The sequence below is a fragment of the Lasioglossum baleicum genome, chromosome 12, assembly GCF_051020765.1.
Source record: "Lasioglossum baleicum chromosome 12, iyLasBale1, whole genome shotgun sequence".
NCBI lineage: Eukaryota > Metazoa > Arthropoda > Insecta > Hymenoptera > Halictidae > Lasioglossum > Lasioglossum baleicum.
Genome location: NC_134940.1, coordinates 15,408,891 through 15,424,522, shown reverse-complemented (window position 1 = coordinate 15,424,522; position 15,632 = coordinate 15,408,891). Strand labels below are relative to the sequence as shown.

Below are 15,632 nucleotides of genomic sequence, written 5' to 3'. Positions count from 1 at the left end.
TAACCTCGCACATGAGAACAAGTATAATCAGAGAACCAGCTCATGAGAGCAATTGTAACCATGCACATGAGTGCGAATTACAATCAGAGAACCAACTCATGAGAGCAATTGTAACCCCCCACAAAAGTGCGAATACAATCAGCGAACCAATTCACAAGAACAATTGTAATCGTGCACATGAGTGCGAATACAACCAACGAAGCAGCTCACAAGAGCAATTACAACCCCGCACAGAAGTGCGAATACAACCAGCGAAACAGCTCGTGAGAATAACTATAACCCCGCACACGAGTGCGAAAACAACTAACGAAGCAGCTCGCAAGAGCAATTATAATCTTTAATATAATTTTTATAAAGAATAAAATTGATAAATTTGAAGAAGACTCAATAGTCTTCATCGAAAGTCTCGATGAAAATTTCAAAAGTATGAAGGACAAGTTTGAAAAGACAAAGGAAGCTTTGAAAAATAATAGTAATCAAACTTACCGTTGTTCCTTGAATGAACAGTTGAAGGTAGGCCAGGGTAACTGTAGATGACCTCTAGTCCACCTCTGGTCCACCTCTGGTCCACCTCTGGTCCCTCCGGTTCTCCTGGCGCTCCTGGTCCCGCAGCACGTCCGCTCACGCTGGTCCCCCCGCCCCGACTGACTGACTGACGGAGAGCTCTCGCCAAGTCGCCGAGCTCGAGCGGCGCCCCCCACTCCGCCGAATATCGATCGATGTCGATCGCCGTGGTGTTCACCTCTGGTCCACCTCTGGTCCACCTCTGGTCCCTCCGGTTCTCCTGGCGCTCCTGGTCCCGCAGCACGTCCGCTCATGCCGGTCCCCCCGCCCGGACTGGCTGACTGACGAAGAGCTCGAGCGGCGCCACCCACTCCGCCGAGCTCAAGCGGCGTCCCCCACTCAGCCGAGCTCGAGCGGCGCCCCCCACTCCGCCGAATATCGATCGATGTCGATCGCCGTGGTGTTCACCTCTGGTCCACCTCTGGTCCACCTCTGGTCCCTCCGGTTCTCCTGGCGCTCCTGGTCCCGCAGCACGTCCGCTCACGCCGGTCCCCCCGCCCGGACTGACTGACTGACGGAGAGCTCTCGCCGAGCCGCCGAGCTCGAGCGGCGGCCCCCACTCCGCCGAGCTCGAGCGGCGCCCCCCACTCCGCCGAATATCGATCGATGTCGATCGCCGTGACAATTATTGATAAATCTATTATTTCCAGCAGGTTAATGTTTATAACAATTCTATTTTACAGCGATGTCCACAAGCAATCCCTTGGCTATCTGACCACCTAATTTTTTAGTCAAAGTGGCTAATAGTTTTCGTGATACGTAATAACTTTTAAACCATAACATTCGCACGCATTAATTTATTCGATACAATTCACAGATAAATTTATTATATCTGGCTGTTTAATGTTTATAACAATTCCTTTTTCTAACGATGTTAACGAGCACTCGCTTGACCACCTTGCCATCTAATTTTTTCGTAAAAATAGACAATAAAACTCGAAATATAGAATAACTTTTAAACCATGAACATTCGCACGCATTAATTTATTCAAAAAAGTAAAGTCTTTTCAAAATATTTCTGTCCAGATCGATTCTTGGAACATTTATGTATAAAAAAGTGAAAGGTAATAATTCTCGTTTATGAAATGTTTTGAAATTACAAACTGAGGTGTCTCGTATAAAATTTGAAATAGGAATTGTTGATTTTCCTAAAAAATTATGCTTCAATAATATATTTCTAGGAATTCTTTGTCCTTGAGTTTTGCTTTTAATATTGAAACCAACATCGTCTGAAATATCTGCTCGGTACAGAATGTAACAATTCATGATGATCAATATGGTTCCGTGACGATTTGCCTTCTCACCGACGAGAATCTCCTCAGTAGCCTTCTGCACCGACGAGATCATGTCGATGGCCTTCTGTTTCTCACTCCAGTCAGAATATATCTTAGAGGGCGTAAGAGAACACCGAAATATTCGAGTGACACGAACTCCCATAAGGCTGGCAGTCTAGTATCTGGTCGGTGCTTACATTTATTTATCTATTACAGTCGAACCTCGATAACTCTCGAGTTATAGAGGTTTCGACTTATCGAAGTGTTCGAGGTATACGAAAATTCCACTTACAGGGGGTTTGTACAAGAGTTAATAATTTGCTGGATTGTAATAATTTTAAGCAAGAAAAGCTCAATTCTTGGAGATGAGTTGTTTATTATATACATATAGTAAATATACTCTTCTATAGGCTCTTACATATTAAAGAAATCTGTGTTTTTAAACAGATTGTCTATCTAATGGTATATGTTCAACGGTAACCAAAGCAAAGAATACATTTTCTTTGATATCATCGCATCTTTCTTTATACGAAACTTCGTAAAACATTTACTGTTGTTTTGGCTTGTTTATATAGCTACCACACTTATAGAAAATAATTCTAGTTGAAGGAAGTTTGATTTCGATTTATAAAGGTTTCCGAGTAAAAAGATTCGAGTTATCGAGATTTGACTGTATTAGGCAGGGTTTTCTTTTTATCTTCGTCCATTCAATTCTCTCGTGCATGCAATACTCTACTTTGACCAATAAGAAATAATGTCTACTATTTTACAGCGTCACACTATATTTCCTGAATCACGCGACACAAACGAGGGAATCCTGTATACTGTATTCGATACATATATAAAATTTTTTAAACAAATTGACGCGTCCAATAACAATATGTTATCATTTAAGAAAAACTTTGTTCACTAGAATATGTAGTATTTTTTATTTATAAATAATATCGTTTACAGGTAGTCATATTGTCTTATCTTAAAATTTTCAATTTAAGTATTACTAATACTTATAGAAACGTTTCTTATCGTTCAATGTTATTAATTTTAATTTTGCGTTATTTAAACTGTTTTATCCCTTCAACGGTATGTTGCGATGGATTAGGATAGATGGCGCTGGTTGAATAAAAAAGCAGTACATAATTTTTAACTTGCTAAGATACGTGAGATACGAAGTCAAAGAGGATTGTAGATTGTAGATAGTGTTTGTTAATATCGCGATGGGATAATATTATAATTCGTGACCTAATTACGTGAATAGAAAATAGAATTCAACATTCACCGCATATTTATTTTTAAACGTAACTGTATTCTCCACATGCTCGAACTGTACACATATATATATTTATACATACATCAAATGCCACGGAACCACCTATTTCTTCGAGAATAGCTGAACCACCGAATTCGCTTTAGTCGAGTTGCTGCGTTTGAAGGATGTACTCATTCTTCTGAAATATAATTCCAAAAAGTGTATATTGTGTGTTGTTCAATATTATTATTTTTAAGTGTCACTCTACAAAACTGTGCTTTTGCCTACACTTTTGAACACAAGGTAAAAATAAAGAATCACTTTTAATGATCATTTTACAGAATTCCTGAATGACAGTTGCACTTCTTAATTTCGGTGTGAGACGGTTAGAATAATATGACTTTTACTAGAACATAGGATAAAACATTAGGGATATTATTGTGGAGCTTTTGCTACTTGTAGCGTTGTAGTACATATGACTCAAACGATAATAATGATTGATGCTGTATATGTATACAATCCTACGCCCTACATCCGATTTAGGAGCAAGGTGCTAACCTTATACTACATCCGACATCCTTGCACATGCGTAAAAATCACTCCCACCTGATGTCGATGAACCAATAACAAATCGATATGTTCGAAATTTTCACGCGAAAGCTTTGATTATTACTCTCAATAGTTAATAGTGAAATCTCAACCCTGATGCATGTCAAATAGTAAGTAAACGGTCACGTGTGTTCGATTTGTGCGAACAGTGCAGCTGTGGATTTTAAATTATAAAAAGAGACGTTACAATTCTATACTAATAATGCTCGTGTGTCTGTAGTCCCGCCAGTTTCTCAAACATGAATTTTTTGCAATAATACTATAGCGCCGGTTTCATTCTCATTTATTACTTTTTTATATCATTTAACTCGTAAGTGGTTCCGCTTTTCTTTCAGAGTAAATAAACGGTATATATTGTGGCAATGCAAATTTTATTTTAACAAAACAGTATTTGCTTTCTGAAATCATATTTGACGAAGTGAAATGCCTTTCAGTTTTGAATGCGTAAAAAGTTATGTAAGGCATGTGTTAAAGATAATCTAGTATTTTATTATCTTATCGTTATATAGCGAGTTATCAAACGATTTCAATTAAATAAAAGAATTTAATTGTTTCATTTTTTATTATCGATGCCAACCTGAAATATTCAAGCGAGCTTATTCCGCCAAGTGTCAGTACTTATGTCGAGAACGTGTCAATTTTCAGCTTCCTCATTAGGAGACGCATTATAATGATGCTTACCACTGCAGTGATACTGTCTTGAAATAGGGCGACAGAGAGAATCTCGCATATAATAAAAGTACATACATCTTTTTGATTTTTAGTATACACTGAAAATGGTTAAAATATTACGAACACGAAGAAAATTTGTTACAAAATTTTGTTTCTTAATGTACATTGGAAATGTTAAAAACATTACAAATAGAAGTGAAATTTAAATTTTATAACAATTGTTATAAAATTCTGTTTTTTAGTTTACATTGAAATTTGTACATTTTGTTACAAAATTCTGTTTTTTAGTATGCATTGAAATTTGTTAAAATAATACAAACATAGATAAAAGTTGTTACAAAATCTTGTTTGTATACACATCGAAATTTGTTATAATAATACAAACATAGATAAAATTTGTTACAAAATTTTGTTTTTTTAATATACATTGGAAATGTTAAAAATTTGTTACAAAATTTTGTTTTTAACATACATTGAAAACTGTTGAAAATATTACAAATCGAAATAAAATTTGTTACAAAATTTTGTTGTTTAGTATACATTGAAAATTTTTAAAATAATGCAAATATGAGTAAAATTCCTTAAAAAATTTTGTTTTCTAATGTGCATTGAAGACTGTTAAAAATATCGCAAACACAATAAAATTTGTTATTAACAATGGAAATATTTCTATGGGAAAAATGTTATTCGCATAGACGACGATCAGTTACGAACAACTATTTATAACGCTGTCAAGTAGTGCAACGTAAATTTATGTAGTCACTGAGTTGCACATAATGCCCAACGCTATTAGTCTTATTGGGAAACGTTCAAGTATGAAAATTGCTTTAAAGTTCAAGGGAAGAGGGAAGCATAAGATAGAAAATGTAGCGATCGATAAAATAGAAATATCAAAGTGAAATCTTTATACATTATTGTTCATACCTACAACAAATTTTCTATTAAATTTCTTACGAATAGTTTTGGCTATTTGGTTGGGCTAAAATTAGGCTAAAAATGGTTAAGAACTCTAATTACAAAAAAAAAAAACACATACAGACCACAGCTAGGTAACTGTTTCAGTATCCAAACTGAATGATTTCTGTGTGCAAAGTAAAAATTGTTTGCTGAAATAATTTAAAAAACTCAACTTCAATTTTTCATTGTATCAACTCATCAATAGTAATTATCAATTGTCAATAATAAAAACCAAGCAACACACGCACGTATGCTTTCTTTGTAGGACGAGAAGAAAGGAGTGCTTAAAAAGTGTTCTTACAACGAACATTTGCAAAGAGAAGTCCCGATAAACCATTTCACAAACATGAAGACAATTTGGGTAATCGGCGGACCAGGATGCGGTAAAGGGACTCAATGCGAACGTATCATCAAAAAATATGGATTCTACCACATAAGCAGCGGTGATCTATTGAGGGAAGAAGTTGCTAGTGGTAGTCCTAGAGGAGCTTCGCTTCAAGACTTAATGTCCAAAGGTCTATTTGTCCCCACGGTAAACAATATTTTACAGAAATACGTTCGTATTTTACTGAAGCAACATTCCCACAAAATTGGAAAACATTATTCGTGAAGTACATATTATAACTTTACCGATTTCAGTGACTTTCATCTATGTTATGAAGGTCAACATCCTAAATAACTTCTCTTATATATAAATAAATAGTAGTCCGTCAGCTTTAGTTCGACAGATGTAAACAAACTTATTTATAGTACCACGAGCTACAGGGTGTCCTATTTGAAGCGAATCACTCGAATATCTCTATAATTATATCAATGATATCGAAAAATGTTTCGAACAAAAGTTATATGATTTTATATCGAAAAGCCATTAGTTTAGGAGAGTGAAAAAATTGGAAATGACCTTCGAATGTCCTCTACTCTTCCACCTACACAAAACTATTAACATTATGTCTCTCTCGAAATCGTATAACATCTGCTTGAAACTTATACTTCGGGAGAGATTCGATGTTCCTCTGTTTTGAAATATTCACTGAAAAATATTAAAATAGAGTAGTGTTACGTAACCTAAGATTCTCGTGTTGTACGAACGAATACCGCTTTTCTTAGTGTGAAGATCATATGGTTTCCGGCAGGAAATTGTGCTTGACCTGATAAGGGAACGGATGGAGAAAGCTAAAGCGGAAGGGGCTACGAAAACTGGTTTCCTTATCGACGGGTATCCTCGTGAGTTGGATCAAGGACTTCTCTTTGAGAAGAATGTAAGCGTTCTTGCGATGATCAAGTCAATTTCTTAACCCGTTCACTACAGGGTTGTCGAGGTAAATCCGGAAAAGTCATTGTATGAAGAAAGACAGTTCAAATTCCAGGAAAATACGAATACATACATTCTTTCGCTAGTTTGTACAAAGTCTCCCATTGTACTGTCGTGCATTTGTCACAATGTCACGTCAGTGAAGCCAGAATGAGCGCCGAACGGCGCTCATGTACTCTCCTCCTACCCCTTCCACGATTCCTCCACGGTCCCCATCGCGCACATGCAACGTGTCTCCCATTCGCCCCACTCATTCTCCGTCATCAGAGAGGGGGTACATCATTTCACCGTGACTCCCCTCATCTGGTAACACTGTGTCGCGTGACTGATCTGGTACTGGCAGAGAAAGAGTAACTGTATTCCCCTGATCTGGCGACACTGGACTCTATGTATATTTCGGTTTTACTATAGATGCATGTAGTAGTGTTACCCGCGATGCAGTTTCTCTGGTGAAATGACAAGAAGGTCCCCGGAGCAAGACTCGTGTCTGCACTCTACCTTCCCCTTCTACGTCGATATTTCCCACGCTTCCCCCGCGGCCCGGTCACGTGACACGCTTCGTCTCTGTCGTGCGTGTGCTCGGTACAGAGTTGTGCTAATTCAATTACATTGTATTTCAATTATATAGTAATTCAACTACATCGTAACTGAATTACATAATTCAAACCTTTCAATGAATTCAATTACTAAGTATTTTAATCAGATGTGTAATTGAAATACAATCTAATTATAAAATACAGCTCTCCAAATTATAGTCCAGAACTTCGAAGAAGTGCGATATAGTTTTATGTTTTTCTTTCATATACATACTTGTTTGCTGTCTGTGCGGAGTAGTTTCTATTCCTCGTCCTCGTTCATAATACTATTTTGTAATTGTATTCCAATTGCAATTACGAATTACATTGTAATTTAATTACAAACTGTATCGTATTTTTAATTGTACTCCAATTGCAATTGCGAATTACATTGTAATTTAATTGAATGAAGATCTGATTTATAAATTACAATATGACTGAAGTACAATGTAATTCAATTACTTTGTAATTATAATTCCTGGAGTAATTCAATTGTAATTCTGCACAACCCTGGCTCGGTACTGGCGGAGAGAGGGTAACTTTTCTCCTCAATTCGTGTTCCCTCCCCTCATTTGTCGACACTGCTCCCAGGGACCTTCTTGTCATCTTACCACAATATTTCTACTGTTCGTCAGAATTTCTGAATTTCTTGGCTAAGTCATAAACTCTCGTCTTCTCGTAGCCAAAGGGCAGGGCGTTTCGAGTATTGGCGCTCTTCGGTCGTATTCTCGGTTCCTGGCTATTTTCCCACTTGTTCACTAATTGGTGGTTTATGTGTATAGTGAGTTATGTTACCAACAGTTGCTTTGTTTATATTTGTTTTACCTACATCTTATTCGCGGGACTGTCCGAAAATTCTGGATTTACCTCGACGGTTCTGTATATGTATACATTATACATGTGTTCAATAACACAGAAAACTAAATGAAACGAAAAATTGTATTTTAGGTCTGCCCGGTGGATTCAATAATTTTCTTCGACGTTTCGAACGAAACTATGAAGACTAGATTGTTGGGCCGCGCAGCCGTATCGCAGAGGGCCGATGACAACGAGGAAACGATCAAGAAAAGGATTGAAATATTTAATGTGAAAAACGGGCAGATCGTTGAACACTATAAGGATAAAGTTGTCAGGGTAAGTAAACGCATGGTAGTTCGTTAACGATAAGATGAGGGTATTAAGTTAATTTTGAAACGTATTGTTTAGATCGTTGCCGAGGGTACCATCGACGATATATTCAATCAAGTTGCGAAAGCACTTGATCCATTGGTAGCTTAAATATTAAAAAATGTCTTTATATAATCTGTTTTAGACACTTAAAGCTCACAGTGATTTCTAGTGATTTCTATTCTGAAATTCCGAGTGCAAGCTTCACTTTTATTAGTCTCACTAAATCGAGAAGCAAGTTTTCAGGAAACTAAATCTGCCACAAGTTTTCAGGAAAATTCTATATGGACTTATTGAACGACTTAATTCGACGGAAATTAAAAAGCCATCTAAAGTACCTGCTCTTAATAATAGAATAAAAATGACTTCTATATAAAATTGTTCAACATGTTGTATAATGTACCTGTTACTGTTATGTTATTGTTACATTGTTCATAAAAGTGACTGTTCTGTAAATATTGATTAAAATCTATATTCTACGAGATTTTGAGTACTGATTTCTCTAAAATATACATACACATTTTTTGTTATACTTTAATCCGTTTTATAATTCTCTGACGGATAAATAATAATAAATGGTATGCTGATAACAACGAGGATATGCAGGTTAGTGTTAGGTGTAAGTGAAGTTTTTTAATTGTTCTTTATTTATTGTTATTTGTTCATTGTTATTTAAAAAATTTTCAAAATTCTTGAAAGAAGCTTCATTAGTTGATGTTTCTTTGAATTAGAATTCTCGTTCTAATTAATTGTTTTCAAAATCTATAATTTATAATTGAATTGATTTATAAATTTACAATTTAATTCATTGCTCTGCACAATAATAGCGAATTTGTCCGAAATCCTAGGAAAATTAATATATCTCCGTTTCTAAAATAAATTAATAGAATTTATTATAATATATAAAATGATTCTAAGAACTAACAGATTAATTTTGTTCGCTGAAGAGTGAATTTTCATTAATTTATTATATTAGTAATTTTACTAGTAAAAACATTGTAGTATTCAAATTTTTCTCAGTAAATTAGGGAAGTATTTCATTAGGGAAACGGAGAATATACAGAGTGATCCGTAATTATGGTGATACGATCGAAGAGGGGGTGATAAGAATAGAAATCGTCCCAATAGGTACCAGCTGCATAAATTGGAATTTAATTTGTTTTGTGTGCGCATCACGTTGACATACAAGTTAATTACCTACACACAATACGTTTCTGCAGTTAAAATGAAGCTTTGGAGATGTGCGTGCAGTACGACTAGGTCTATCCGACCACAATCATTCAGTCAAACGAGATTGTTTCTAGATCTCAGAAATGAGTCAACTATTTATATTTGTGACATTGTCAACGGCATATTTAATAATGAATATAGCTTTCTGTGATCGTTGCTGTCAAATTAATTTGCGATCTTTACCGCATTATAAACTTATCAAAACGAATGTTCGTTCAAGTGATGTAATACTTTCGAGGACAACTGTACGGAGTGTAAACGAGTGCAGAGAATTTGCCTTGGCCAAGAAAGCTCTGGCTTTTAATTATGGTGTAGAAAGTGAACGTAATGGTAAGACAATTCGGAAATGCAAGAAATCCACAATTTAATTTATTACACACAAATGATGAATAAGTATAGACTAGCTCTTGCCCGCGGCTTCGCTCGCACAGGAAACTGTTTAATGCCCTCGGAAATTAATATTGTTTCTCCATAAAACCTTTTAACACCCCATTCACCCCTATAGAGTTTTAATTTTATGTCATGTCGCCATATTAGATTTCAAAACCCCTTTTCACCCCCTCAGGGGTTGAATTTTTTAAAATGCCGAAATAGGTGTTTGATTAATTATATCAAAGAGCATTAAGACCAAGTTTCAAGCAAATCCGACCACAAATAAAATATTCCTCGTACAAACGTTGCAAACACTTTTCACCCCCTTAGGGGTTGAATTTCGAAATATCCTTTCTTATTCCTTGTATAGATCACAAAGGAAACCTTTTTGCAAAATTTCAGCTTTCTAGGTCCAAGGGTTTAGCCTGGGAGTTGATGAATCAGTCAGGACTTTCTTTTTATATACGTATATGTATACATATATTAAAATGTATCGTATATTCATGTTTATATTAGGATTTGAAAGTAAAATCTTATTTATTACTATAGAATGGCATTTGAACGCACGAAACAAGCAACGTAAAGGAACAATTAAAGTTAAACTTTGCCAAGCTCTTCAGTGTCCAGAGATTCACAATTTTACTGTTCTCCGAAAAGATAAGAATTACAAATACTATAGCATGTATCCCAGCTATATTCCATGTGGTAAATTTAAAAAACGATATTTCAAATGTTATTACACACATAATAAATGATAATGATAAATAATAAATTATAAAATAAAAATAAATATACAATACAAGTGTAACAAACAGAAATATTTCAAATTTTTTAGGTTCAAACTTCACGTTGATTTGTATTCCGAAGACAGGGGTTTTCGTAATTTCGAATAATCATTTGAATTATAGCCAAGCACAAGGTTCTTGCCAAAAGATGAATTCTACCCTGGCTCATATTATTAGTGAGGAGCGCACGGAAGGTCTAGCGAAATATATTTCTGAAAATACGTCCATTTTTGTTGGTCTCAGTAACCGTGGTCATGAGAAAATATGGAAAAACGAATTTGGTAGTCTTCAGTTTCGACAGAAAAACATTAACTCTAAATCAGTAACTTCTAGATTGCTTCTAATGTTAAGAAAAATTATGAATTTATTAATAACTATTAAGTATAATGTACATTGAGATTTTTTAAATATTATTTACATGATTATCGAATAATTAATATATAGAGTACACAAAGTCTTAAAAATGATTTATATTACATGTATGTATAATATATATAGTTGTATTTAATGGTAATTAGAAATTAGTATAATTTCAGAAGTAAGTTAGGACATGATGTAATATTTTGTAAGTGCCTTGGAGTAGAATTTAAATTGAATAGTTCTACACGTATAAACAAGGTAATTAAATTTTTGAGGGAAGAAAAATCATTTTTAGGTGAACCACTTTCCTGTTTTAAATATCGAGCATGGGGAGAAGGAGAACCGTCGCACTCAAGGGGATGCCTCGCTATTATGAAATCATCTAAATCAGGAGGTAGTTCCTTTTGGAAAGTTGTACCATGTGACAGTCTACTACGCTTTATTTGTGAAATTTCGCCAATGCGCCAACGTAATTAAATATATGAAAAATTATATGTATACACGATAGTTATAAAATTGTAATTATGAGTTATGATCTATACAGACGAAACTGTAAATAAAATAAGTAAATTATAAATTGTGGTAAAATTATACTGATGAAAATATATTAGAAATAACAGTTTCGTGTAAAAGTGTAAATACAGAACATTTGTCTTCAGGAAAAATGAGTTTCAAGATCCGTCGGGTTCGCGAGCTCTAGTCTAGTAGGTGCAGAAAGTAGAATTGGTTGGTCAATGTCAGACGCGTCAGACGGTTCCCCTAAGTAGGGGTGGGTCAGCTTTTGATGACTCGAGCAGGGTTACCATATTCTAGTCTTGCCACACTCGCCAGGCCCCTTACCCTTCCGCCCCTCGCCCAGCTGCGCAGCAAAGCCCGCGGACACTTCTGAGATTTTTACACAAAATAGGTTAGCATCATAGCAATATTTCAGAATTTTTTGGTAGGTGTCAACCCAGGGGAAGATAGTTGAAAAAATTCCCAAAAAATTAATTAATTATTTTCAACTATAAATAATTAGCAAAAAATTCTGAAAAAAATCTGAAATATAGAGTGTATCTATATCTTTTGTTTGCCGTTTATCCCATGTCGATATCTTTTCTCGTTTTAGAGCAAACTGCAATTAAGTGCGGGGGAATTTACCTCAATATCACCCCTATCGGTGGGGGTAGACAGTTGAAATTTTACACAATGTTTTTTTAGACATAAAACTATGTTTTAAGACAGGAACAGGCTTGCCATATTCCGCGCGGTACCAGGCCCCTTACCGCTGCGCCCCTCGCCCATCTGCTGGGCTAAGCCCGCCTGGCTTGCCCCACTCGTCGTCACGCGTCAGGCGGGCTTAGCCCAACAGATGGGCGAGGGGCGCAGCGGTAAGGGGCCTGGTACCGCGCGGAATATGGCAAGCCTGGACAGGAATCAGGAAAATCGGGCATGCTTATCCGGCTATACCAGGGGTCGGCAACCTTTTGAGTCGGAAGAGTCAAAAATTACAATTTACAAAATATCAAAGTTTTTAAAGAGCCACAAAATTTTTTCTTGCCAACAATAAATAGTACTCGCATAAATAAAGTTTTTTTGATAAAAAAAAACTAATCTATTTATTCATAAGAAAAAATATCTGTTTATTCATATATAAGTAGTGTTTTTCACAACAAATTAGATAATATATATGTATATTGTATATATGTACATTAGTTCTAACTTTGAGAAGATAATTCGCTTCTAACTCTTTTACTTGAAACAACAAACTATACGTCACAGCCAAAGCACTGGTGAAGACGCCAAATTGTCTTGCGTCGAAAGCGAATTAAAACCTACATAGAAACATCCGACGGACTGACGACAGTGAAGACGCGTGTTACGGGGGAGGGCCCGGGAGGGGTGCGGTGAAAAGCGAGTACAAGTGGCTGAGAGATAGAATCGGTGCCTAATCCTCGTTAATCAGTTCAGAACGATTTTGAAATGTTTGTTTTTTTATAAAATAAATAATATTTGCGTATGGAACTAAAGAGCCGCAGCTTCACATCCAAAGAGCCGCATGTGGCTCGCGAGCCGCAGGTTGCCGACCCCTGGGCTATACCCTTTGTGATGTCTGGCTACGCCTACCCATTACAAATCTCTAATTCTTACATATCTCCCCCTTGGAACCAGTCAAGCGGTGAATACGCTCAGTGAGACTCTAATGCAAGTGAAGGAAAAGATTCCAACTTTTCTAATGTTCGATTTTTTTTTTATGAAGCTATAACTAACGCAGACATTTTGGTATTCTTATTTAAATACTCTATCCAGTGTATTAGTGTGTAACATAATGTAAGTAGAAATATTATTGTGTTATTAGCAAGAAAGAGAGAGTGAGAGAGAGAAAAGATATATTCTGATAAATTAATATACAAATTCGAGTTGACCTGGAAATATGCTTAATTAAGAGAAAAATATACAATTTTCACTCTTCGAAGATTATGTACACGTATACAATCTGAATTGATTATATGCACGTATACAATTTTAAGGCTATATTGTTGAAGAAATTGTGCTTCCTGCAATTGTTTACTTATCGTCTATCGTATACTTAATACTTAAGAGACAGCTGTTAAATTATTAAAAGTTTTAGCAGAACTGCAGAAGATTATATGTGTAATGGTGCTACAATTTTTGATTACAACAATGATTTATTGCTGGATAATATATTATGTAAGCAATATATATATATACATATATATTTTATATAAATAATGAGAAACAGCAATCAAGTTTTATGTGCCTCAAAATTCATTATAAATATTTGTATTGTTCTCTATTTTAATAAATATTTATTTTTCATATACGGTTAATGCATACACACTAACAAATAAAGACTTTACAATATTTTGTTTTATACAAAATGATTGGTTTCGTATTTACTAAACAGCCTAAAGGCGAGATACAATCATCACATGCTTCGTAAGTTTTTTAATGGAAACTTAACTATCATACCCATGCTACAAATAAACGACTAAGAATTACAATCTTTATAAATAGAAGCAATTAACGTGCATTTTATAGACTGAATTTCTTGATACAAATAAAGATTTTGTTGCATATAAAACATAAACATCCGTTTATTTAAAAATGCATGTTAATGGCACACATTTTACTATTTTGCTTCAGTGATATAGTGAAAATTTTTCAAGACCGTTTTATATACGTGTTCAGAACGACCATACATATAATCTCAACGGCAATTCGGAAAGGATTTGATAACGTGATTCGCAAATACACGATATAAAGTAGGTTTAAACTGATAAGGCAGATCGATATACTGTAATACGGGTCTTTATTGTAAGTTTAATCTTCCAATAAAATTATGTTCCGTTATTTTACAGTAATTAAATATTTAGAAGCCTTATCATTATTCAAATAATACATTTACAGAATATCTTAATAATCTAACAATACACAATAAGCATATATTCAATATTATATTGAAATTGTATTTTAAATCAATAACTTTAAAATTAAATATGTAATTTGTAAATATGTTCATGAACTTCTAAAAAATATAAGTTAGTGATAATACTAATTGTAACAACTTAACACAATAATAAAAATTATATCTTTCATTATTATTTTCATCTTTCCTAGTAACTTCATCAATTACATAAATACATATTTTGTTAGAAAATGATATAGCGAGACTTATAGGTAAAAATCACTTTGTCGCAATTCACGAACATTTTCAAACAAACGTGATCCCTTATAATTTTGTCATTTCGTTTTGTTTAAAAAAATTGCGTTTGTGTAACTGATAAAATCGGAAGAGAGTAACATTGATGAGTTGTTTCGTTGTAAACGCTGGCACCAAGCATTTTGTGAAATTCACAGCCGTTCTGAACATGTGAAAGAACATTCGAAATCATATTTGAAATTTCGGTATCATAATAAATTTGAAAAAAAACTGTATAAAATTGACGTAATACAATTAACGCTATACAATATACAAAATTGGAAAAATTATTTTTCATTTTCTTAGGACTAGTATTGTCACAAAATTATTTTTGTAAGTAGAAGGTATAATAATACTTTTCGAAAGTGGAAAAGAATTTATTGATGATATTGGGTAATAACTATACAGGGTGTCCCACACAACTGGAACAGGCTGTACCTCCTAAACGGCTGGGAATAGAAGATGTTATTAAAAGTTGAATGGTATCAGACAGCGCATAATAATTGGTCGAATTAATTGATCGAAAATTAATTGAAATGATCTTGATCTTCGAAAATTAAAGTTTTACCTTCAGATCAAGGTCAAGGTCATGTTATTATACATATCTGAATGTATTTCTCGATCAGTTACCCGATGCAATAAGAAAAAAATGTAGTTATGTATCAAAAAACAACGATGATCTTGATAACTCCGAAAAAAAATATCCGTGCCACATATTTGGTCCATTGACACCATGCACATTACGTAACAAATATTTTTTGCATCACAATAACCTGAAGAGATATTTAGGTGTTCTTATTTAAACG

General features: G+C 34.7%; 2 protein-coding genes across 3 annotated transcripts; both read left to right on the top strand.

The window, feature by feature from the left end:
* Positions 1-2,996: 2,996 nt before the first annotated feature.
* Ak1 (Adenylate kinase 1) lies at positions 2,997-8,811 on the top strand. Of its 2 annotated transcripts, none has more exons than XM_076434439.1 (5): positions 2,997-3,387; positions 5,588-5,854; positions 6,456-6,581; positions 8,158-8,343; positions 8,416-8,808. In XM_076434439.1, the coding sequence occupies exons 2-5, from the start codon at positions 5,669-5,671 to the stop codon at positions 8,485-8,487; spliced, it is 570 nt and encodes a 189-aa protein (XP_076290554.1). In that variant the 5' UTR covers positions 2,997-3,387; positions 5,588-5,668; the 3' UTR covers positions 8,488-8,808. The 2 variants fall into 2 exon arrangements, with proteins under 2 accessions (XP_076290554.1, XP_076290555.1); XM_076434440.1 differs by lacking the exon at positions 2,997-3,387 and adding an exon at positions 3,500-3,803 and having other exon boundaries at positions 8,416-8,811.
* Positions 8,812-8,991: 180 nt separating this feature from the next.
* Positions 8,992-12,349, top strand: LOC143213991 (CD209 antigen-like protein C). The gene is made up of 4 exons (XM_076434447.1): positions 8,992-9,930; positions 10,528-10,683; positions 10,814-11,044; positions 11,419-12,349. The coding sequence occupies exons 1-4, from the start codon at positions 9,690-9,692 to the stop codon at positions 11,598-11,600; spliced, it is 810 nt and encodes a 269-aa protein (XP_076290562.1). The 5' UTR covers positions 8,992-9,689; the 3' UTR covers positions 11,601-12,349.
* The last annotated feature ends 3,283 nt before the right edge of the window (positions 12,350-15,632 follow it).